This window comes from Sprattus sprattus (assembly GCF_963457725.1).
Source record: "Sprattus sprattus genome assembly, chromosome: 13".
NCBI lineage: Eukaryota > Metazoa > Chordata > Actinopteri > Clupeiformes > Clupeidae > Sprattus > Sprattus sprattus.
Window position 1 is genome coordinate 29524911 of NC_137911.1, and position 24126 is coordinate 29549036.

Below are 24126 nucleotides of genomic sequence, written 5' to 3' on the forward strand. Positions count from 1 at the left end.
GTTTAGCCGAAAGGAGTTCAACGGATGTCAAAAGTGTGAAAACCATGTATGTTTAAATAACTTTAAATTAGTAAGTTATAGTTTTATTTTTGAATGCAAATTGTGTACAGTTGTACTTAATTTCATAATAATGTGACGTAATTTCATTCAAATACCAACCTAAAACGTTTAAAATCGTCATAACCCATAGATGGAAGTAAAGCTTCTAGAACTTGATGCTGAACAATGAATAGAACGCAAACCCGTTCTTCAAGGTCGCGGCATGATCTCAGTGAATTGTTGCTGTGGATACAAGAAACATGCAAAGCAGCGATAATGTTGATGTGCTTTCAGTATTATCGCTACATTTCGTGGATCTAAAATCATGATGCCCAGTGGGGAAGGATCAATGTAATAGGCTACTGTCATCAAAGTGGTAAGTCGAGGCTTAAGTCTTAAGACATTAGGCTATTAGGAAGTGAACATCGTCCAAAATGCCCCAGATATTAGGATATGATAATATTGTAGACAGTTTATGATATTAATTTGATAATATTCCACATATTTACACTTGGCAAAAGAATATTCATGTTTTGACAAAATCATTTTGAACCCCGATGAGCTGTCCCCAATTACCCTCTGTTTCCAGTGTGAAGGATGCCTCCACAGGGGCCGAAGATGATGAAGACCGTCGTGGCCCACAGCCGGCTGGAGGTGCTGCAGGTGTACAAGCTTCTGCAGTGTGTGCGCGAGGGCGACACCACGCAGATCGAGAAGATGGCGCGCCTGGGCGTGCCCAACCTCATCAACATGACGGAGCCGGCGGAGGGGCGCAGCGCCATGCACCTGGCCGCCGTGGCCAACGACACCCCCATGGTGGAGTTCCTGCTGACCCAGGGGGCGCACCCCAACATCCAGGACAAGAGAGGGAGGACTCCGGTCATGCTGGCCGCTGAGCTGGGCCACGACGGCATGGTCAGTCTGCTGGCCAAGAGCCAGGCCAGCATGGGCCTGACCGACGCTGAGGGCAAAGGTGTGGCCATTCGTGTGTGTGTGTATGTGTGTGTGTGTGTGTGTGTGTGTGTGTGTGTGTGTTTGTGTGGCCATTCATAGCAGAATGACTGTGTTTGGTAGTTGGGATGATGGTTTGGGATTGATGAGGTATCTGGGTACACACTCTCTTCCTATCTGTGTACACGCAGAGGCACATATAAGTGTTTGTGTGTGTACTGCCACTTTATGTCTGAAAGATCTTGGGAGTGTACTGCCACTTTATGTCTGAAAGATCTTGGGAGTGTACTGCCACTTTATGTCTGAAAGATCTTGTGTGTGTACTGCCACTTTATGTCTGAAAGATCTTGGGAGTGTACTGCCACTTTATGTCTGAAAGATCTTGTGTGTGTACTGCCACTTTATGTCTGAAAGATCTTGGGAGTGTACTGCCACTTTATGTCTGAAAGATCTTGTGTGTGTACTGCCACTTTATGTCTGAAAGATCTTGGGAGTGTACTGCCACTTTATGTCTGAAAGATCTTGGGAGTGTACTGCCACTTTATGTCTGAAAGATCTTGTGTGTGTACTGCCACTTTATGTCTGAAAGATCTTGTGTGTGTACTGCCACTTTATGTCTGAAAGATCTTGGGAGTGTACTGCCACTTTATGTCTGAAAGATCTTGGGAGTGTACTGCCACTTTATGTCTGAAAGGTCTTGGGAGTTATGCCTCCCTCTGCTACCTTGCAGGTGTGTGGTTGTGTGTGTGTAGGAGTGTTGTGGTGTGTGTGTGTGTGTATGAGTGTGTGTGAGTGTGTTTGGTTGTGTAGAAATGTGTAGGAATGTGGAAGTGTGTGTGTGTGTGTGTGTTGCTTTGTGAGTGTACGTAGTGTGCCGCAGTTCTGCTTAAGGTTTCTTCCTGATGAACAGGGAGTTTTTTTCTTGCCCTAGTCGCCAGTGTGCTTGCTCTAAGGTTTGTGTGTGTGTGTGTGTGTGTGTGTGTGTGTGTGTTTTTGTGTGTGCTTGCTCTAAGGGGCTCTGTAAAGTGTGTAAATATATATGTGTGTTTTTGTAGGAATGTGGAAGTGTGTGTGTGTGTGTGTGTGTGTGTGTGTGTGTGTGTGTGTGTGTGTGTGTGTGTGTGTGTGTGTGTATGTAAATGTATATGTGTGTTTGTGTAGGAATGTGGAAGTGTGTGTGTGTATAGTTTTGTAGTTTTGTGCAGTGTGTTTCTGTTCTGTGTGTTTGCTGCCCTGCAGATGTGGGATGATGATGTGTGTGCGTGTGTGTGTGTGTGTGTGTGTGTGTGTGTGTGTGTGAGTGTGTGTGCGCCCTGCAGATGTGCTGTTCTACTGCATCTCCCCCACCAAGCGCCACATGCGCTGTGTGCAGACCATCCTCCACAGCAAGGCCAACGTCAACAGTATCTCCGCCTCGGGGAAGCATGTGTTCGTGCTGGCCTGTGAGCACGCCCAGGACTGCCAGGACATGTGCATGAGCATCCTGGAGAGAGGGGCCAATCAGAACGCGTACGATGAGGTCACTCAACCTTTCCGCTCACACTAGAGTGCAGTGTTATAAATGGTCATTTATTAGCAGGGACGTGCACAGGAGTGGGCTAAGGTTGCTCGGGCAAATGCCCGTTTGCCCTCCTCAACTGAAGTTGCCCCTCCGAAGGAAATATATATATTTGCGATCAGGTGACGGGTGGGCGTGGCAGCGGCGGTTTAGTGAGAGTTTAAAATGATATTGGCAAAATTTGCGATCAGATGACGGGGGCGTGGCAGTGGCGGTTACTGAGAGTTTAAAATGATATTGGCAAAATTTGCAATCAGGGGACGGGGGCGTGGCAGCGGCGGTGACAAAAAATTATGTGTTGACCCTTTTTTCCAGGGCAGAGCAACTGCCCTTCAAAATACCTCTGCACGTCCTTCCTTTAACATGTAGTCATTCAGCTTGGGCATGTTCTTCAGTTCCATGTGCTGTCAGGGCTCAGTGCAGTGCAGGGCAGTCCAATGCAGTCCAATGCAATCCAATGCAGTCCAATACAATCCAATGCAATCCAATGCAGTCCAATACAATCCAATGCAATCCAATGTAGTCCAATGCAATCCAATGCAGTCCAATGTAGTCCAATGTAGTCCAATGCAATCCAATGTAGTCCAATGTAGTCCAATGACGTCCAATGAAAATGTCAACTTTCCAGCCTTTCAAGGGACATTGAATGTGTTTCATTCCCAGGGATATTATTAGAATTAAGGCTTTTGTGCCGTTGGAAGAAGAGTGTGGTAAATAAATAAATAAAGCTATATATAAAATGTTGATTTGGGCTTCCGTCAGTAGCCGCGTTTTGGTTTGACATGATTTGCCCTGTTGTCTCTGCCCACTGCGGTGAGCGGTGTTGGCATCTCAGTGGTGTAGTCCAGGGTATACGCAGGTATACGGAGTATACCCACTTATTTCTCTGTCAGCATTGAGTATACCCACTTCTCAAAACAGGGCGTTTATCCTGTGCTGTATGGGCTGCTTAAAAAAATTAAGAGTATACCCACTTCTCCAGGGACCACTACACCACTGTGACATCTGACCACTGAATTGAGCTGCAACGTACTGAGCACACACACACACACACACACACACACACACACACACACACACACACACACACACACACACACACACACACACACACACAGTAATCAGGAGAGAAAATAGCTTTCCTTGTCCTGACAGGCGACCGGTCGCTCCGCTCTGAGCACACACACACACACACAGTAATCAGGAGAGAAAACAACTTTCCTTGTCCTGACAGGCGACTGGTCGCTCCGCTCTGATGGAGGCGGCGGGGGCGGGAGCCACGGATCTGGTGCGCGCAATCCTGCGCCGGGGCGGAACCACCGACAGCCTGGACAAGAAGAAGCAGAATGCTGCCCATTTCGCTGCTGAGGCGGGCAGCTTAGAGGTACGCCAAACGTCACACTGCACCTCCAGGTGCTTTTAATCCACCTCTGCTGTCATTGTGTTGGAATGAGAGAGCTGTCTGTACAATTTTCTTGATTTGTATTTCAGGCCAGAATGCGTGTTAAAGGCCAATGTCCATATCACTGGTGCTGGTTCTAAATTTGAGTGCTGTGTTTTTCATATCCCCTGTTCTAGTTCCTATAGTGTATATATCTGTTTTACTGTGATCCATGATAGTGATCCATAACAGTGATCACTAACAGTAATCCATATCATGGTCTTTTTTACCGTCATCAATAACAGTGATCCATATCATGGTCTATTTTAGCGTCATCAATAACAGTGATCCATATCATGGTCTATTTTTCCGTCATCAATAACAGTGATCCATATCATGGTCTATTTTACCATCATCAATAACAGTGATCCATATCATGGTCTTTTTTACCGTCATCAATAACAGTGATCCATTTCATGGTCTATTTTACCGTCATCAATAACAGTGATCCATATCATGGTCTATTTTACCGTCATCAATAACAGTGATCCATATCATGGTCTGTTTTACCGTCATCAATAACAGTGTTCCATATCATGGTCTGTTTTACCGTGTTCTATAACAGTGTTCCATATCATGGTCTATTTTACCGTCATCAATAACAGTGTTCCATATCATGGTCTATTTTACCGTCATCAATAACAGTGTTCCATATCATGGTCTGTTTTACCGTGTTCCATATCATGGTCTATTTTACCGTGTTCCATATCATGCTGTTTTAGATCCTCCAGCTCCTGTCCGCCTACTCCTGTGATTTTGATGTGGTTTCGGTGGATGGAAACACACCTCTGCATCTGGCAGCGGCAGGCGGCTTTGCTGAGTGCTGCCGATTCCTCTCTCAGCGTGGTGAGAATCTACACACACACACAAACACACACACACACACATACACACAAACACACACACACTCACACACACTTCACTGAAGTAAGACAGGATGGCATGGTGCTATAGATCCTGTTTGTTAATATGTCTTTGCTCACTGAGGGATTAGTTTAGTGGAGTTGTAGACAGTGAGTGAGAGGTACAGAGGTCAGGGTATGGCGAGAGTTATTTGGCAGGTAGTTGAGAGATAAGGCTGATTTGACCTGTATGTTGCTAAACATAAGTTGAAGTGCTACTCATTTTATCCAACCATTATGGACCCTCAAGGTAACACATAACTGTATACATTGACTTTGAATCTGACATATTTTGCTCTGGTTGGTTTAAGGTGCCAATCCCAAAGTGAAGAATGAGAAGGGCCTGCTGCCTAAGCAGATGGCCAAAGACAAGGCTTCAGTGAAGGAGCTGAAGAAGGCTGAACGACTCTTCACCAAGTTCTCCAAGGGTGGCGTTAACCCGAACGAGCCGTGGGCCCTGACTCTGCACGACTGGTCCTTCGAGCACGAAGTCGCCTTACGGACATCCTTCCAGTCTGCCGAGGAAGCAGAGGGCTCCGTGGAAGCCGTCACCAAGGACAACTTCCTGTCCATCTTGCGTGAGCATTGCGCACCTGTCGACGACGAACAGCTGCAGAAGGTCGCAGGCGAGCATGACGCGAGGCGGGAAGGTCTGATCGACCTGGAGGAGTTCTTCAAAGGTTTGAAGTACCTGCAGAAGCCGTTCGTGCTCTCCTCGTACGGCCCCAAGAAGAAGAAGGCGGGTAAAGGGGGCAAGGGGAAGAAGGCGGGCAAGTTCGTCCTCCCCATGCCCATCTGCGTTCTCCCTGAGGAGCTGATTGGCCGACGCGACAGTGGCGGCCCGCCCGACTACATGATCGAGAGCTTCCAGCAGTTCACCGACACCAAGCGCTTCGACCGCGACCACCCTCCCAGCCACCCCATCGAGGACGACTCGACGTGGTATATCGACACGCCCACGCAGATCTACGTCAACATCAACTACTGCGTGAAGGTGGGCGACCTGGAGTCTCTCATTGTATTAATCCATGTCTTTAAAATGTCTAGATTGAGTAACTGTGTTATCAGACTCGCACCTCAATTTATATCCGTATGTTTTATGATGCTAAAATTGTAACTCTCTGACGTTGCTATCCATAGTGTTATGTCTGTTCTAAAGTCCTCTCTTATGACAGTACACTTTTTGATGTTTTCATTTTGATGTTGCTACGTCAACATCAACTACTGCGTGAAGGTGGGCGACCTGGAGTCTCTCAGCCTGGCCTTCAGCCAGAACCTGCCCGTGGACATCCAGGACCGGTACTACAAGACGCCGCTCATGGCCGCGTGCAGCAGCGGGAACTATGACGTGGCCCGATACCTCCTCAGCCTCGGGTGAGAGCCGTCAGTCACAAGGGGGGGGAGTCACTCCCATGCCAATCACCATGCCTATATGTCACTCAATTATCGTTACATTTGGATTATGATATTAGCTACTTATTATTGTTTTATTTTTGATTCTTATTTGTTTTATGTATTTATACTTACTTACTCGGGTGAGAGCCATCAGTCACAAGGGGGGCGACAGTGGTACAGTAGATATAGAAGTCGTCTAGTAATCAGAAGGTTGCTAGTTCGATTCTCTGTCGAAGTGTCCTTGAGGAAGACACTGAACCCCTAATTGCTCCAGATGTGCAGTGTGCCATCAGTGTAAATGTAAAATGTATACATCCATGTAAGTCGCTTTGGATAAAAGCGTCTGCTAAATGTAAAACTACAACTACAAACTACAAGGGGGGAGGCACTCCCATGCCAATCACCATGCATATACAGTATGTCACTCAATTATCATTACATTTGGATTATGATATTAGCTACTTATTAATGTTTTATTTTTGATTCTTATGTGTAGTATGAATTAATACTTACTTACTGGTCCCATCGCTAAGGTTATGATTGATAGTACAGACAAACAAACTATACATGTACGCATGTATAGTATACACGGTAACCATAGCAACAGGGACCATAGCAACACACGGTGTAAAATGACAGCCTCAGCACCGACGTGAGCTCCCGTGTGTTGCTGCTGCTGTAGGGCCAACGTTAACGCCTGCGATCAGTTCAACTGGACTCCTCTTCACCACGCGTGCCATGCGGGTCAGGTGAACATCATCGACCTGCTCGTCCAATCGGGCGCCGGGATTGAGGCGTTGGCCATGAACGGAGCCACGCCCCTGATCAGAGCCATAGAGAGCTGTAGACCCAGCTGTGTGGATTACCTCATCAAGGCCGGGGCCAAGGTCACTGCGGAGAACAAGAAAGGTGGCTCAACACACACACACACACACACATGCTCGACCCTGTCTCCATTCTAATCAAATGGACATACTGTACCTTCAAGCCAGTTTAAGATGAAATGGCCATAGCCACGGCACTATAACTATACTCTCTAGGGCTTAAATCCTTCAGTCATAGTCATTTTTGATTCGAGTCTCTGCATTGTTCTCCTGTCCCAGAGCAAGCTTGTGTGGACATCGCTCGGGCCTACGGGGACCCCAGAGTGGTGGACCTGATCCTGGACAAGCTGGACACGCTGCCCAAACCCAAAGACAAGAAAGGGAAGGGAGGCAAGCCCGCCGCCAAACCCAAAGCAGCCCCTGCCGCTAAAGAGAAGGTGCCGCTGCTGGGTTTTCCTTCCCTTTTTGTCCAGAACTAGTGTCGTGATTCTGAGGTTGTACTGACGGGGTTTGTTCAGGACTAGTGTCGTGATTCTGAGGTTGTACTGACGGGGTTTGTCCAGAACTAGTGTCCTGATTCTGAGGTTGTACTGACGGGGTTTGTCCAGAACTAGTGTCCTGATTCTGAGGTTGTACTGACGGGGTTTGTCCAGAACTAGTGTCCTGATTCTGAGGTTGTACTGACGGGGTTTGTCCAGAACTAGTGTCCTGATTCTGAGGTTGTACTGACGGGGTTTGTTCAGGACTAGTGTCGTGATTCTGAGGTTGTACTGACAGGGTTTGTCCAGAACTAGTGTCCTGATTCTGAGGTTGTACTGACGGGGTTTGTCCAGAACTAGTGTCCTGATTCTGAGGTTGTACTGACGGGGTTTGTCCAGAACTAGTGTCGTGATTCTGAGGTTGTACTGACGGGGTTTGTCCAGAACTAGTGTCCTGTCTCTTTGGTTGTAAAGACGGGGTTTGTCCAGAGCTAGTGAGTGTCCTGTCTCTGAGGTTGTACTGAAGGGGTTTGTCCAGAGCTAGTGAGTGTCGTGTCTCTGAGGTTGTACTGACGGGGTTTTTCCAGAACTAGTGTCCTGATTCTGAGGTTGTACTGACAGGGTTTGTTCAGAGCTAGTGTCCTGTCTCAGAATCAGATATACGCCTACCTCAAATTTGCTCTGGTGTATGGGTGCATACAGTAAACTGAAAAACATAAAAGACATACACACACAATAAGTACTACACATAACATAAGTACTACAGATAGAACACAGTATAATGCATACAGATATATACTGTATATAAAAAGAGTTTATATAAAAAAGTAAAGTGGAAGGTAAAATGCAAAAAAAGCTGATGCTCTGAGGTTGTACTGACGGGGTTTGTCCAGAGCTAGTGTCCTGATTCTGAGGGTTTGTTCAGAGCTAGTGTCCTGATTCTGAGGTTGTACTAACGGGGTTTGTCCAGAACTAGTGTCCTGATTCTGAGGTTGTACTGACGGGGTTTGTCCAGAGCTAGTGTCCTGATTCTGAGGGTTTGTTCAGAGCTAGTGTCCTGATTCTGAGGTTGTACTGACGGGGTTTGTCCAGAGCTAGTGTCCTGATTCTGAGGGTATGTTCAGAACTAGTGTCCTGATTCTGAGGTTGTACTGACCAGGTTTTTCCAGAGCTAGTGTCCTGATTCTGAGGTTGTACTGACGGGGTTTGTCCAGAACTAGTGTCGTGATTCTGAGGTTGTGCTGAAGGGTTTGTCCAGAGCTAGTGTCCTGTCTCATGAGGTTGTGCTGACAGGGTTTTTCCAGAGCTAGTGTCCTGTCTCAGAATCAGATTTATTGTCAAGTAGGTATACCCCTACCTGAAATTTGCTCTGGTGTATGGGTGCATAACAGACATAAACATGAAAACATAAAAGACATACACACACACTAAGTACTACACATAACATAAGTACTACAGATAAAACACAGTATAATGCATACAGATATATATATAAAAAGAGTATATAAAAAAGTAAAGTGGAAGGTAAAATGCAAAAAATGCTGATGTTCTGAGGTTGTACTGACGGGGTTTGTCCAGAACTAGTGTCCTGTCTCTTTGGTTGTACAGACGGGGTTTGTTCAGAGCTAGTGTCCTGATTCTGAAGTTGTACTGGCGGGGTTTGTCCAGAGCTAGTGTCCTGATTCTGAGGGTAGGTTCAGAGCTAGTGTCCTAATTCTGAGGGTATGTCCAGAGCTAGTGTCCTAATTCTGAGGGTATGTCCAGAGCTAGTGTCCTGATTCTGAGGGTATGTCCAGAGCTAGTGTCCTGATTCTGAGGGTTTGTCCAGAGCTAGTGTCCTGATTCTGAAGTTGTACTGACGGGGTTGTCTTTGTGTTTGTGTGGAGGACAGACGGAGGCGGACCGGCCGGTGACTCCGGAGGCCGTGGTGAAGAAGGAGTCTCTGAGGGACGGCATCCTGGCCCTCAACGCGCGCATCACCATGGGAACCATCAACAAGCAGGACATCAGTTTCACACCCAGGACTGTGAGGGCTAGGAGTGTGTTTAATGTGGCGTTCAGCTATACAGCTGTCTGACTCTCTCTCTCTCTCTCGCTCTCTCTCTCTCTCTCTCTCTCTCTCTCTCTCTCTCTCTCTCTGTCTCTCTCTCTCTCCCGCTCTCATTATCTCTCTTTCAGTCTCTCTCTGTCCCTCTCTCTCTCTCTCCCTCTCTCATTCTCTCTCTATCTCTTTCTCTCTCCCACTCTCATTCTCTCTCTCTCTCCCTTACTATTTCTCTCTTTCTCCCTCACTCTTTCTCTCTCTCTCTCCCCCTCATTCATTCTCTCTCTCTCAGTCTCTCTCTGTCCCTCTCTCTCTCTCTCTCCTCCTCTCTCATTCTCTCTCTCTCTCGCTCGCTCTCTCTCTCTAATTCTCTCTCTCTCTCTCTCGCTCTCTCTTTCATTCTCTCTCTCTCCCCCTCTCTCTCTATCTGTTCTGCTTCATTCCTCTCCTTTGTGCCTATGCATTTGTTTGATTGTGTGAATGTGTATGTTATGTTATGTGCGTGTGACGTGTGTGTGTTTGTTTAAGTGTGTGTATGTGTGTGTGTGTGTGTGTGTGTGTGTGTGAGTGTGTGTTTGTGTGTGTGCGTGGATAGGTGGGTGGGTGAGTGTGAATTTTTCTTTTGATATGTGCATTTGTGTGTGTGTGTGTGTGTGTGTGTGTGTGTGTGTGTGTGTGTGTGTGTGTCAGGTCTGGGGGAAGCAGCTTAACCACCGCGAGCTGATCGATAGGAAGGAGGGTCGCCGCGAGCAGCTCTCTTACGAGGTGGACTTCGAAGACTTCCTCATGCCCTTCCACAAGAACATCGCCAGCAAGGCACGAGAGCTGAGCAGCTCCAACGACTGAGGAGAGACCAGAACGAACGGGCTACCCCTAGGCCCTCTGAGAGACCATCCGTCATCCACACATCAGCCTTGTCTCTCCACAGCCACTGACGTTTTAACACACACATCAGCCTCACCTCTCATTTAAACACACAGATACGGACGTTTTATCACACACATCAGCCTCACCTCTCCTCATTTGAACACACAGCTACTGACGTTTTAACACACACATCAGCCTCACCTCTCCTCATTTAAACACACAGATACGGATGTTTTAACACACACATCAGCCTCACCTCTCCTCATTTAAACACACAGCCACTGACGTTTTAACACACACATCAGCCTCACCTCTCCTCATTTAAACACACAGCTACTGACGTTTTAACACACACATCAGCCTCACCTCTCCTCATTTAAACACACAGCTACTGACGTTTTAACACACACATCAGCCTCACCTCTCCTCATTTAAACACACAGCTACTGACGTTTTAACACACACATCAGCCTCACCTCTCCTCATTTAAACACACAGCTACTGACGTTTTAACACACACATCAGCCTCACCTCTCCTCATTTAAACACACAGCTACTGACGTTTTAACACACACATCAGCCTCACCTCTCCTCATTTAAACACACAGCTACTGACGTTTTAACACACACATCAGCCTCACCTCTCCTCATTTAAACACACAGCTACTGACGTTTTAACACACACATCAGCCTCACCTCTCCTCATTTAAACACACAGATGCTGACGTTTTAACACACACACACATCAGACTCACCTCTCCTCCTTTAAACACACAGCTACTGAAATTTTAACACACACATCAGCCTCACCTCTCCTCATCTAATCACACAGCTACTGACGTTTTAACACACACATCAGCCTTACCTGGAGCAGCAGTGCCAAAGCCCCTCATTTGGAATAAATTCAACTCTGAAACTGCGTGTGAGGTGAGACTGACTGCTGTTTGGGTCCCCGGGAGTGTGTGTGTGTCTGTGTGTGTGTGTGTGTGTGGGTGTGTGTGTGTGTGTGTGTGTGTGTGTGTGTGTGTCTGTGTGTGTGTGTGTGTGTGTGTGTGTGTGTGTGTGTGTGTGTGTGTGTGTGTGTGTGTGTGTGTGTGTGTGTGTGTGTGTGTGTGTGTGTGTGTGTGTGTGTGTGTGTGTGTGTGTGTGTGTGTGTGTGTGTGTGTGTGTGTGTGAGAGTGAGTGAGTGAGTGTGTGTACTTCCTTTCTGGCGTGGAGAATAAACCCATCTCCTGCCACTCACTGGAAGCGCGGTGCACACCTGCGCGCTTGCTGACTGCGTACCGATCCCTCGTGGTGAGTGCCACCTGTTTTTGCACCACCCAAACGTCGGTGCCACAGCTCCCCGTGGATCTGGCTCCGCTTCCCGCTCAAACAGCGCTGAACAGGGATGAGGGAAAGTCACGGTGAAGGATATTTTGTTTAATTTTAAACACAGACCCTTTTAAAGGGCGTTTTAGATTGTTTTTCTCCTCTTGTGCCCGGCTTGCAGACATTTCTCTACCTCCAATGACCTCATCTGCCCAGCAGGTGGCAGTGCCTTTCTAGAACATTTAGAACATTCTTAGAATGCTCTAACATTCTAAAGTGCTACCATGCAGAATGCCAACAGTGCCGGTGTGCAATGTATATATTTCCTCAACTACATTTAAAGACAGGGTGTATTACATGCTGCAGAATAAAGAAACAAGTGTACTAGGGTCTATACGAAAACCCGGGAATATAATTCTGTTTTAGCAGCACGAGTTGAGCAAGTCTGCTCGTTATGGACTGATCTGAAGTGCTCACTATCAGCCATCAATAAGATATCTGCAGGGCTGTGAATAGATCCTTTCAGAGGGACTTCAGAAGAGCACTCAACACGATGATTGGGTTGCATTAATAGAGAGAAGTTTGTTTCCATGTGAGACATTAGGACAGGACTTACAACCACCCTGCTATTAGCATAAATCAGGCCTCAGGACTGCAGTCCTTGACTCACTGAGGGATTCTGTTCTCCCCAAACCATCACACACACACACACACACACACACACACTTTTCACTGAGGGATTCTGTTCTCCCCAAACTGATGCTCTCATGTTTTTCCTTTTTATAGCCTGGCAGTCTTCATCTTGTTTGGCACACGCACCCAAACTCTAGCTGCGCAGGATATTAGTAGCGCAGAGGTGAGGTACGGATGGTGTTGATTTAAAAACCAGTGTGTGTGTGTGTATGTGTGCGTTTGTGTGTGTGTATGTGTGTCTAGATCAGTCAGAACCAGAGGTGAGGTACGGCTAGTGTTGATTTAAAAACCAGTGTGTGTGTGTGTGTGTGAGTGTATGTCTAGATCAGTCAGAACCAGAGGTGAGGTACGGATAGTGTTGATTTAAAAACCAGTGCAGTGTCTGTAGATCAGTTATTACATTTAGTAGACACTTTTTATTTAAAGCGAATCATTTTTTTTACCTGTACACTGATGGCACACTGCACATCAGGAGCAATTAGGGGTTCAGTGTCTTGCTCAAGGACTCTTCGACAAGGAATTGAACTAGCAATCTTCTGATTACTAGACAACTTCTCTACCTACTGTACCACTGTCGCCCCCAGTCAAAACCAGAGGTGAAGCAGGCTTAGTGTTGATTTAAAAACCAGTGCAGTGTCTCTGGATCAGTCAGAACCAAAGATCATGGAGCGCCAATGGTCGGTTGAGGGAGCTCTGGATAACATCTTTAAATTAGATCCCCTTTTTTTCTGCGTCCCTCATCCACGCGACCTCACATGACCCCTCTGAGAAGGCTCGAAACTTCATCCTTCCATGCAGAGACAAGCAGTCGAAGCAGATGGATGTCACCCACTGTCGCGCTCTTTGAGGTGATGTTGTGGCATTTCACCATTTGGGGCATCAAAATTATACTAAGTCAGCAAGTCTCGCGTTACCTTTAGACAAATAATGCAGAGCCGGGTGCAATATGATCATTCATCTGTACCCTCTTCAGGCTGTTATTGTCAGCGTTTGTGTCTATTATTTCACATAGGCTACTGTCTCAGTAGAAAACTGAAATATTTTGATGTCCTTTCCACAGTCCCCCAGTGATACACAGAGTGTTTTATGTGCTCTGAACACCCTTTCAACTTAACCCAAACTACTGCCTCATCAGTGATCTCTCTATTTAAGTGAGATACATTTTACATTTTGTCATTTAGCAGACGCTTTTGTCCAAAAGCGACGTACAAGGAACAGTCTAGCTCAGTGCATTAAAAACCTGGTGTAACAACAAATACTACTTTACATGAGAAATAGAAAAACAACATAGAAAGAAAAAGAAGTCCAGGATTGTAACTGCTGAAGTAGAAGTTACATTCCAGGTGCCAGTTTGGTGATTACTTTCTACACCTCAACCCATCCCACAGTGACACTGAACCTCACTGGGACTCAGATGCTTGGTTGGCCAAGGGTGCCAATCCTGGACTCATGGTAGACCATGGTAGCTGAAAGAGAGTGTGTTCAAAATGTCAGTCACTCTTAACATTTAACAACAACAGCAGCTGATGGTAGCTGAAAGATAGAGAGTGTTCAAAATGCCAGTCACTCTTAACATTTAACAACAACAGCTGATGGTAGCTGAAAGAGAGTGTGTTCAAAATGTCAGTCACTCTTAACATTTAACAACAACAGCAGCTGATGGTAGCTGAAAGATAGAGAGTGTTCAAAATGCCAGTCACTCTTAACATTTAACAACAACAGCTGATGGTAGCTGAAAGAGAGAGTGTTCAAAATGCCAGTTACTCTTAACATTTAACAACAGCAGCAGCTGATGGTAGCTGAGAGAGAAAGTGTTCAAAATGCCAGTCACTCTTAACATTTAACAACAACAGCAGCTGATGGTAGCTGAAAGATAGAGTGTGTTCAAAATGCCAGTCACTCTTAACATTTAACAACAACAGCTGATGGTAGCTGAGAGAGAAAGTGTTCAAAATGCCAGTCACTCTTAACATTTAACAACAACAGCAGCTGATGGTAGCTGAAAGATAGAGTGTGTTCCAAATGCCAGTCACTCTTAACATTTAACAACAGCAGCTGATGGTAGCTGTTCAGCGACGCTTTGGGAAAGGAAGGCCCAGTCGGAGGCGTCCCCATTAGTGCCTGTTTTCCCTTCATGCTGGCCGGGCAACAATAAGGTCAGGGCACTCCTTCTTCTGTGTGTGTGTGTGTGTGTGTGTGTGTGCGTGCGCGTGCGTGTGTGTGTGTGTGCGCGTGTGTGAGTGTGTGTGTGTGAAAGAGTATGAGTGTGTGTGTGTGTGTGTGTGAGAGTATGAGTGTGTGTGTGTGTGTGTGTGTGTGCGCGCGCGCGCGTGCGTGTGTGTGTGCGTGTGTGTGTGTGTGAGTGTTTGTGTGTGAAAGAGTATGAGTGTGTGTGTGTGTGTGTGTGTGTGTGCCTGAGGGGATGAGGTTAATCTGCTGCACAGCACAGGCAGGTAATTACTGTGGTGACGAGGAGAGACACCCAGGAAAGACACACTGACCTCAAGCCGCTAATCCACCAGGTGAAGACGGAGCAGGGGGGAGGAAGGGAGAGAGAGAGAGAGGAAGGAGAGAGTGAGAGAGGAAGGAGAGAGTGGTGGAACTGGAGTGGACAGAAAGAAAGGAGGGAAGAGACAAGGGCAGAGAAAGAGGGATTGAAAGGTGAACGAATGAAGAAGAGGGAAAGGGAAGAGAAAGTGGTGGAGCTGGAGAGAGATGGGAGAGGACAGAGAGACATGGAGGACAGACAGAGAGGAGGGAACCAGGGGTCAAGAGATAGAAAGAGAAAAACAAGGGTCAGGACAAAGACAGGAGAGCAGAGAGACAGGGTCAGCACAAAGATAGGAGAGCAGAGAGACAGGAGAACAGAGAGACAGGGTCAGGACAAAGATAGGAGAGCAGAGAGACAGGGTCAGGACAAAGATAGGAGAGCAGAGAGACAGGGTCAGGACAAAGACAGGAGAGCAGAGAGACAGGGTCAGGGTCAGGCCAAAGACAGGAGAGCAGAGAGACAGGGTCAGGACAAAGACAGGAGAGCAGAGAGACAGGGTGAGGACAAAGACTGGAGAGCAGAGAGACAGGGTGAGGACAAAGATAGGAGAGCAGAGAGACAGGGTCGGGACAAAGACAGGAGAGCAGAGAGACAGGGTCAGGGTCAGGACAAAGACAGGAGAGCAGAGAAACATAAAGCACACATCCCCAGGTTAGAAGACAGAATAGTCTTACCTGATGAGAGGGGGATCACAAGAATAGTCTTACCTGATGAAAGAGGGTATCACAAGAAGAGGAGAAGAGGGAATGTATCTCCCACTTGCAATGCAACAGCTTCTTTCTTAAGTTGCATCTGTAATTTAGTGCCAGTTATTTTCCATGATTGTTTGGAGAGAAGATGCATTCAGAGGCTGGTTGGTTTGTGTGGTTGATTTGACATTCTATAGCAGTTGTTACACAGAACCTCATGTGCCTCCCAGAAACTCATGCTGTGTCAAACGCCTGTGATCATGGGTTCTTTCATTAGACTCCTCTAATTGCACTCGTCTCTCCAATGGACCAACAAAGGAGGTCCTACCTGTGGATGTTCATCACGAGAGCTTGTGTCTGTATCTGCTGAGGCTAAATAGCAGCTCATATCTGGGCATCCAGATGCTCATATCTGGGCATGTTCAATAGCAGCTCATATCTGGGCATGTTCAATAGCAGCTCATATCTGGGCATGTTCCTCCAGATGCTCATATCTGGGCATGTTCCTCCAGATGCTCAATACCAACTAAATGTTGTGAGAGTTTCTGCTCCAGCTAAAACGGCACTTCTGCTCTCCACTGAGCTTCATCCCAACAGCCCAACACAGGAGAGAGAGGGCTCTGGTCATCATCCCAACAGCCCAACACAGGAGAGGGCTCTGGCATCATCCCAACAGCCCAACACAGGAGAGGGCTCTGGCATCATCCCAACAGCCCAACACAGGAGAGAGAGGGCTCTGGCATCATCCCACCAGCCCAACACAGGAGAGGGCTCTGGTCATTAGTCTGAATGGATGCATGTGTCTCTCCCTTTCCAAGTTTTGTGGCTTTCTCCGTGTCAGAGGCCTAATTGGGAATGAATGCACAGTTCCTCTGGTCTGTGTTGTGGCCCTTTCAACAACCCGCTGATGGTGTGTGTGTGTGTGTGTGTGTGTGTGTGTGTGCGTGTGTGTGTGTGTGTGTGTGTGTGTGTGTGTGTGTGTGTGTGTGTGTGTGTGTGTGTGTGTGTGTGTGTGTGTGTGTCTGTGTGTGTGTGTGTGTCTGTGTGTGTGTCTGGGTGTGTTTCAACAGCCTGCTGATGCCCTGACAAACGCCAGAATGCCTTTTGTAATTAGCTGTCATGTCACTGGCCAGCACCTGTCTTTATATGGCAAACTGATTCAGCTTTGACTCTGTGGCTTTCACACGCGCGCACACACACACACACACACACGCAGAGACAGAGAGAGAGAGAGAGAGAGAGAGAGAGAGAGAGAGAGACAAACAATGAGAGAAAATGAGGAAGAGAGAGAGAGAAACAATAAGTGAAAATGAGGAAGAGAGAGAGAGAAACAATAAGTGAAAAGGAGGAAGAGAGAGAGAGAAACAATAAGTGAAAATGAGGAAGAGAGAGAGAGAAACAATAAGTGAAAAGGAGGAAGAGAGAGAGAAACAATGAGAGAAAAGGAGGAAGAGAGAGAGAGAGAGAGAGAGAGAGAGAGAGAAAGAGAGAGAGAGAGAGAGATGGGGGGAGAGTTTGTGTTGGCTGAGGAGGTGGGCAACATGCTATTTTGTTGTCCTGTTAGAATCCTTTTACACAAATAAGAGCTATTGATCCAGATCGCTTATCTGAGTGTCCGCCTCTCCTTCTCAGCCGTGTGATTGTCTGTGCTGATACCACTTCAGATGGGGATCAGGGGACAGAGATACTTGCAGAGGAAGCACTGGATTATCTCTAGGCAAGGCAAACACACACATGCCATACATCTGATACCACTTCAGATGGGGATCAGGGGACACAGATACTTGCAGAATAAGCACTGGATTAGGCGAACATGCCATTCATTAGCATCCTGTATTTAACCTTGACTACAAATATTTTTTTATTTATCATTTGGTGTTGGTTGTAGGAATCCTATATGTGCCTTTGACTGATAGCTATGGCACTGCAATGCTCATGATTTAGGTATTCTAAATAAAGATACATATTCACTAGAAACCACCGAATAAAACATGGATGGCCTCGGGTTTAGGCTTTGTTGACTCCAGCCAACCAAAAGGCAAATCCGATCCATGACTTTCGCAAACGTACCATTGTTCAGAACGTACACCGCGTGTTTGACATTAATCTACATGCACTGACCGACACGCAGATTACATGATGACAATTTTGCCACGCCCTCCATTAAGGAGCCATGACGTCACGCTCGGCGGCCATCTTTGTTGAAGGCGAACCCTTTCGCTTGCCATCGTAGTGTCATTGGAGAGGCAACCCATTTAGAGCGGTCCTTGTGGTCCCTGTGCAGCAACTTTACGCGGAGCCGAAAGGAAGGAATTCCATCTGAAGGTGGTCCACTGACACTAAGGTTGGTGTTTAACTGATTGCTAATGCTGCTCCGATTCATACTTAAAATCTATAGACTCAGTTTTGTTTTTAGGTAAACTTATGTTACATTTGTTCTGTTGAAAATGCCTTCGAAATCACTTTGAGGCGTCGTTTAAACCTTGCTGGCAAAAAGTGAACGTCGAGATATAGGCAAAAAGCGATTTGATGTTGTTAAAAGCATTTTTTATTTCTGCGGAAAGTTGTTTGGCTTCATAGCGAACGAGAGAAAAATGCTTCTATTAGCGGAGACGCAAATGCCCCTCAAATGCCTGTTGCAATGGAAATCCTGACCGGGTGTGGGCGTCTGCATTGATTTGAGCACCTTGGACAGCGCTCCTGTACTTCTGTCCTGTTCGGAGAAGACGCTCATTGACCACTGAAGCAACTCCATTTTATTGAGCGGTTCCGGTCAAAGGTCGTTATAGTTCTTAAGGAGCTTCTTTTGGTAACCTTAGAGACAGAGAGGTGGAATTGAACATGTGCTCGTTTCTTTCAGTGATACGAGGTCGATTTAGACTGAGAAGGTTTTGGGTCATTTCCTTGTTTTGTTGACAAAGGGAGTTTGTCCGTGGGTTATGAGTTGAAAAACGAGCGTATTTCACGCTTTTATAGGCGCAAAGAGAAGTAAGGCGCGAAGAAAAGCTACAGAGGAGATCGCATAAATGCATTTATGAGAATGTTTTATTCACCAACGGATTACGCATATTGCAACACCTTGCGCTTCCTCTGGCTCTTGTAAACTTACTACATATTTACATTTGAAAGAAAACACAAACTGCCCAACAGATGAAGGAGTTCCGATGCCTGTTTTTGAAGCTAGCCCTTCGCGGAGACAACGTAGACACAAGCCAACAATATTTAGTGGGCTATAAATGTAATGAAATTAGTTTGCTGTTTTATTGCCCTTGTAGTCAATGTTGACAACGCTGTGATGCATGAATCGGAAGGCATCTCTTCCGTGTATTTCAGAGTCACTACACTGTAAATACTTTGTAATAGCGATGACTAGTGTTTGGAAGCGCTCCAAGACCCTATTCTCTTTAATAACTAGGCTACTCCGTGCCAAAGGAGGACTCTTTACACGTCTGGGCATACAATATACCGAGGTAGCCATCACAAGATTAAAGTCTGTAAGGAGTACATTATTTTTATTTCTCCAGGCCTACTTGTTAACGGGGTTGTTTATTTACATCGACAGTTGGTTCTCCCTTTGTTTTTGCCCGCTTTAATACGGCTTAAGCAGGTGTTATTCCCCGACCTCTCTAGAACAGTCTCCCGGGCTTCCTGTGGATCTTGCGTTTCATACGGAATAACGTTTCATATTATTAGTCTCCGTGCAGTAAAATGTCTCCTTTGGCATTGAGAAGGTTGTTACTGATTTAGAGTTTTTTTTTTTGTTTGTTAGGGTTTTTTTTTTTATGATGGCGTACATCCATTTTGTCCAGTCTGTGTGGCGGACGACACACTAGGTGGGGCAGGGCAAGCAGCCCTGTGTGTGTGGGGGGGGGGGGGCCACGGCAAGCAGCCCTGTGGCCCAGGCAAAACTGGACACACCCTCCTGAACGGAACGGCACATTACACTCTCAGTTAATGGATTCCATCACTTGCCTCCTATAACGCAAACATGGCACACCCAACAGCCACACTTTCTACACACAGACTGTTTAATTTACACATTCAAGATTTTTTTATAAATACCTATTATTTATTATTTCCCCAAAAATGAGAAGAATGGGACATGGGGTGTAACAGAAACTGGGATGTGTGTGTGTGTGTGGGGGGGGGTGACATACAGTACAGCGCTTGCCTAGGGGAGGGGTTATTGTCATCTCAAGACAGTGAAGGTCAGTGTGTTCAGATTTCACTAGATGTCAAGCTACGCAAATGGAATTCATAATGGCTCGGAGGCAAGTGACCCTGGTGTAGTCTGATATGTCTGTGGAAGGGGCGTCTTACCTCCAGCCAGTCTCCATTAATTTGGCTTTTTGTCCTTTTATAAAATACTGAGCAATTCTTGCTGACTTCAAGCCCTATACTGAGATATCAGTGACTGTCTAGGAAATCCTATCTCTGTCTAGCGATTGCTGAGATCCACATCAAAGGAGACATAAAAAGGTTACAGTAAGAGATTCTGTGTACTGGCCTAACCGTACAGTGCCTACATACATTAGAAAGTACAACTTTAGAAAGCGAGAGAGAGAGAGAGTTTATGCATGTTTCTATTGACTGGTGGCTCTGTGTGTTTGTGTACAGAAAAATGTGTTTCTTGTGTTTGTTTTGGGGTGAAAATATATACATTTTCTATGCTTTCTATATTATACACATATAAAGTGAGAAACAGAGAGAAAGACAGAGTGTAATGTGTGTGTGTGTGTGTGTGTGTGTGTGTGTGTGTGTGTGTGTGTGTGTGTGGAATTCCCCTCGGCTTGCTGTAGCAGTATTAATGAATCATGTATAGGCTCCTCCTCTCCCATGAACACCTCTGGCCTTCTAGCTGCTGTCCTTTCTGTGGAGACCGACCAGGAAGAGGGTCAGCCCACCTCTCTCCCCTGTACCTGGGGCACTGGATGCTGTGTGTGTGTGTGTGTGTGTGTGTGTGTGTGTGTGTGTGTGTGTGTGTGTGTGTGTGTGTGTGTGTGTGTGTGTGTGTGTGTGTGTGTGTGTGTGTGTGTGTGTGTGTGTGTTACGCAAGTGGGCACAGCCCTTGTCCAGGCGAGGCCTACTCGAGCAGATTAGTACAGTGGGCCTGATCCCCTCCTGAATGTGTGTGTGTGTGTGTGTGTGTGTGTGTGTGTGCGTGAGTGTGTGTGTGTGTGTGTGTGTGTGTGTGAGTGTGAGTGTGTGTGTGTGTGTGTGTGTGTGTGTGTGTGTGTGTGTGTGTGTGTGTGTGTGTGTGTGTGTGTGTGTGTGTGTGTGTGTGTGAGTGTGTGTGAGTGTGTGTGGGCCTGATCCCCTCCTGAATGGGACACGTTGGCTTTAACAGCCTAATCCCCTCTGGCAGAGATGATTGCTTTGAATCTCCTGAGCGTAGCCATGCCGTCCAACTGGTGCACGGACACACACACACACACACGGACACAACTGTCCCCCCTTATATAATCTGTAAATATATATATATGAAATGTAATCAGTCAAACTCTCAGAGTCTCTTCTTCAAGAGCAAGCAGTTTATTTTTAAATGCGAGTTTCTCACATGTGCTGTAGAAATCTCCAGATAGGTGGAGGAAGAGCAACATGCTGATCGTTTCTCACATGTGCTGTAGAAATCTCCAGATAGGTGGAGGAAGAGCAACATGCTGATCGTTTCTCACATGTGCTGTAGAAATCTCCAGATAGGTGGAGGAAGAGCAACATGCTGATCGTTTCTCACATGTGCTGTGGGTGATTTTGTGGGTGATCAGTTGAATAGATGATCCATATTTTAACACATATTTTTGCTGTTCGTATTGATCAGCCTGCGTACATGTTTTCACCCTCAGTGTTCGGCATGTTCTGCCAGTGGAGCCTGACGATGTCTGACACACACACACACACACACACACATTACACTCTGTCTTTCTCTGGGCCCTATCTTGCACCCAGCGCAATTGACATTGTCACCGACGCATGTATAATTCCTATCTTGCACCCGGCGCACAGCGCGATTTTCCCTCCAGAGGCGCGCTTCGAAATGAACTTGCGTCGACATGGGCGGGGGCGGAACAGAGAAGGCGTTTCTCTGGCGCAAGTGGTATTTTGCAGTTTCAAAACAACGCCGTGCGCCGTGCGCCATTGACCAAAAAAAAGCTGGTCTAATGTGAGGCGCAATGTCTAAAGTCTGTAACGCCTATTCAGAACGCTATTTTAAGGGCGCATGTGCTTGCCCGCACAGTATAGGACCTATAGGCTACACTTTACTTCTGTCGTCTTCACGAGAGATTTACACCAATTGTTTGGCAAGCCATATATAATTACAAGGAAAATAAAGTATTTACCACATGAGGAAATCATTGTGATATCCGTATCCAAGACATTTTAAAACTAGGCATACATCTAGCGTACACAATTGACCCAAATGATTCAGGTTAATTGAAGCTGCGTGACATTTGATTTATTGTATGGCTTTGTTGCATTCATTTAATGCCAGTATTATTATAAACCTTGTAAACTCATCTTTGTGTATGTGGACTTTATTTATGTACCTTGGGTTTGGTCAGCTGGTGCACTGGCTTGGGTGCCGATTTCCATGCCCCCAAATCCCTGCACGCTCTCAGGCGTGAGGGTAGACGTGGCGATGTCCTCTGCTGCCGTCAGATCCTGGGTCGAGGCAGATCCACCTCCCGTGAAGGCACGAGAACGTGTGTTACCTTCCAGCTTGGATGTCCCACGTCTCCGGACGTCATTATAGCGTTTTCGGCAACGTTTTCGGGTGCCCCGTTGCAGAAACAATCACGGCAATATCTTGACATGCTTGCTTGACTTTGCTTAGTTTTGGAGGGTTTCTCGCATCCCCATATATATCTATCTCCCGGCTTTTTACAAAGCCATACAATAAATCAAATGTCACGCAGCTTCAATTAACCTGAATCATTTGGGTCAATGTGTAGGCTACGCTAGATGTATGCCTATTTTTAAAATATCTTGGATATGGATATCACAATGATTTCCTCAAGTGGTAAATACTTTATTTTCCTTGTAATTATATATGGCTTGCCAAAAAATTGATGTAAATCTCACGTCGGTCTCCTCGGCTGTGAACTTTTCCGGTCTTCCACCAGGTAATTCCGCCATCAAAATAACAAGCCGCTATGGACTATGCGCTCCTCGCTCTTAAAGGGAATGTGAAATGACGCTCGGATTGGTTTATTGCATATTACGCCCAAACCACACCTATGGCTGAGTAACCTCCTTTGGACCAACCCTTTTGACACTTGCGCTGGACGCAAGTGTGTTTTTTCCGCCGTTAAAATAGCAACTGCGCCATAGAGCCGCCCACACAGCTACTTGCGCTTGGCGCCGTCTACTTGCGTTTCTGATCGGCAAGATAGGGCCCTCTCTGTTTCTCACTTTATATGTGTATAAAATAGAAAGCATAGAAAAATTATATATTTTCAACCCAAAACAAACAAAAGAAACACATTTTTCTGTACACAAACAGACGACTGTTTATGTCTGACTGTTTATGGATATTTATGTAAAAAATGATTTTCCCTTGAGTGACAGTGAATAATCACCACCTTGTATCACGCTGAATAACCTTACACACACCTACGTAGGCTGGACTGGAGAGATGTGCATTTTTTTTTTAAATAAAAATTAAATCTGGATAATATGCTCCGTGTGATTCTTCCAGAAGGATCAGTTTGTCTGTGTGGACGGGGTTGCATTGATCACAGACGACAAAGTCACTTTGGTTTCTAGGGCGTCCATTTTAATGCCTGTTTTTATGGAATAGCTACACAAAGACAGCCGACTCGAAAGCATCAGCCTTTAGATCTTTTTCAATGCCGCTCTATTCTATGAGGACGAGTGAGCCAGATCTATTTGCGGCCCGCAGTGTGTAGTCCATACAATGGCATCGTTGGAGACAACAACAACACCAGAGTCGCTCCTCTGCCTCCTAGCTCATTCCTTGGCCTTCAGTGTGCTCTACGCCTGCCGGTAGCAGCCTGTCGTGGCCCATTTCATACACACACACACACACACACACACACACACACTGTAGCGGCCTGTCGTGGCCCATTTCACGCTCGCTAAGACTCCAAGAGTGTTCCTTCCTCTGTTTTGCTCAGGAGCTTCAAATATTTAGAAGCTAGACAGACTAGCGGTGGGCGTTGCTTGAGAGTTATGAAATCAGGGTGTGTGTAACCCTGTGTGTGTGTTTGTGTGTGTAACCCTGTGTGTGTGTGTGTGTGTGTGTGTGTGTGTAAACCTGTGTGTGTGTGTGTGTGTGTGTGTAACCCTGTGTGTGTGTGTGTGTGTGTGTGTGTGTGTGTGTGTGTGTGTGTGTGTGTGTGTGTAACCCTGTGTGTGTGTGTG

General features: G+C 46.3%; 1 protein-coding gene across 1 annotated transcript; it reads left to right on the forward strand.

The window, feature by feature from the left end:
* Window positions 1–660: 660 nt before the first annotated feature.
* Window positions 661–10479, forward strand: ankef1b (ankyrin repeat and EF-hand domain containing 1b; the record flags this gene model as incomplete). Its single annotated transcript, XM_080850280.1, has 10 exons — window positions 661–1012; window positions 2310–2509; window positions 3783–3932; window positions 4712–4835; window positions 5203–5885; window positions 6126–6265; window positions 6969–7195; window positions 7390–7547; window positions 9481–9615; window positions 10324–10479. 10 exons carry the CDS (start codon window positions 661–663, stop codon window positions 10477–10479), a joined length of 2325 nt encoding a protein of 774 aa, XP_080706406.1.
* Window positions 10480–24126: the final 13647 nt, after the last annotated feature.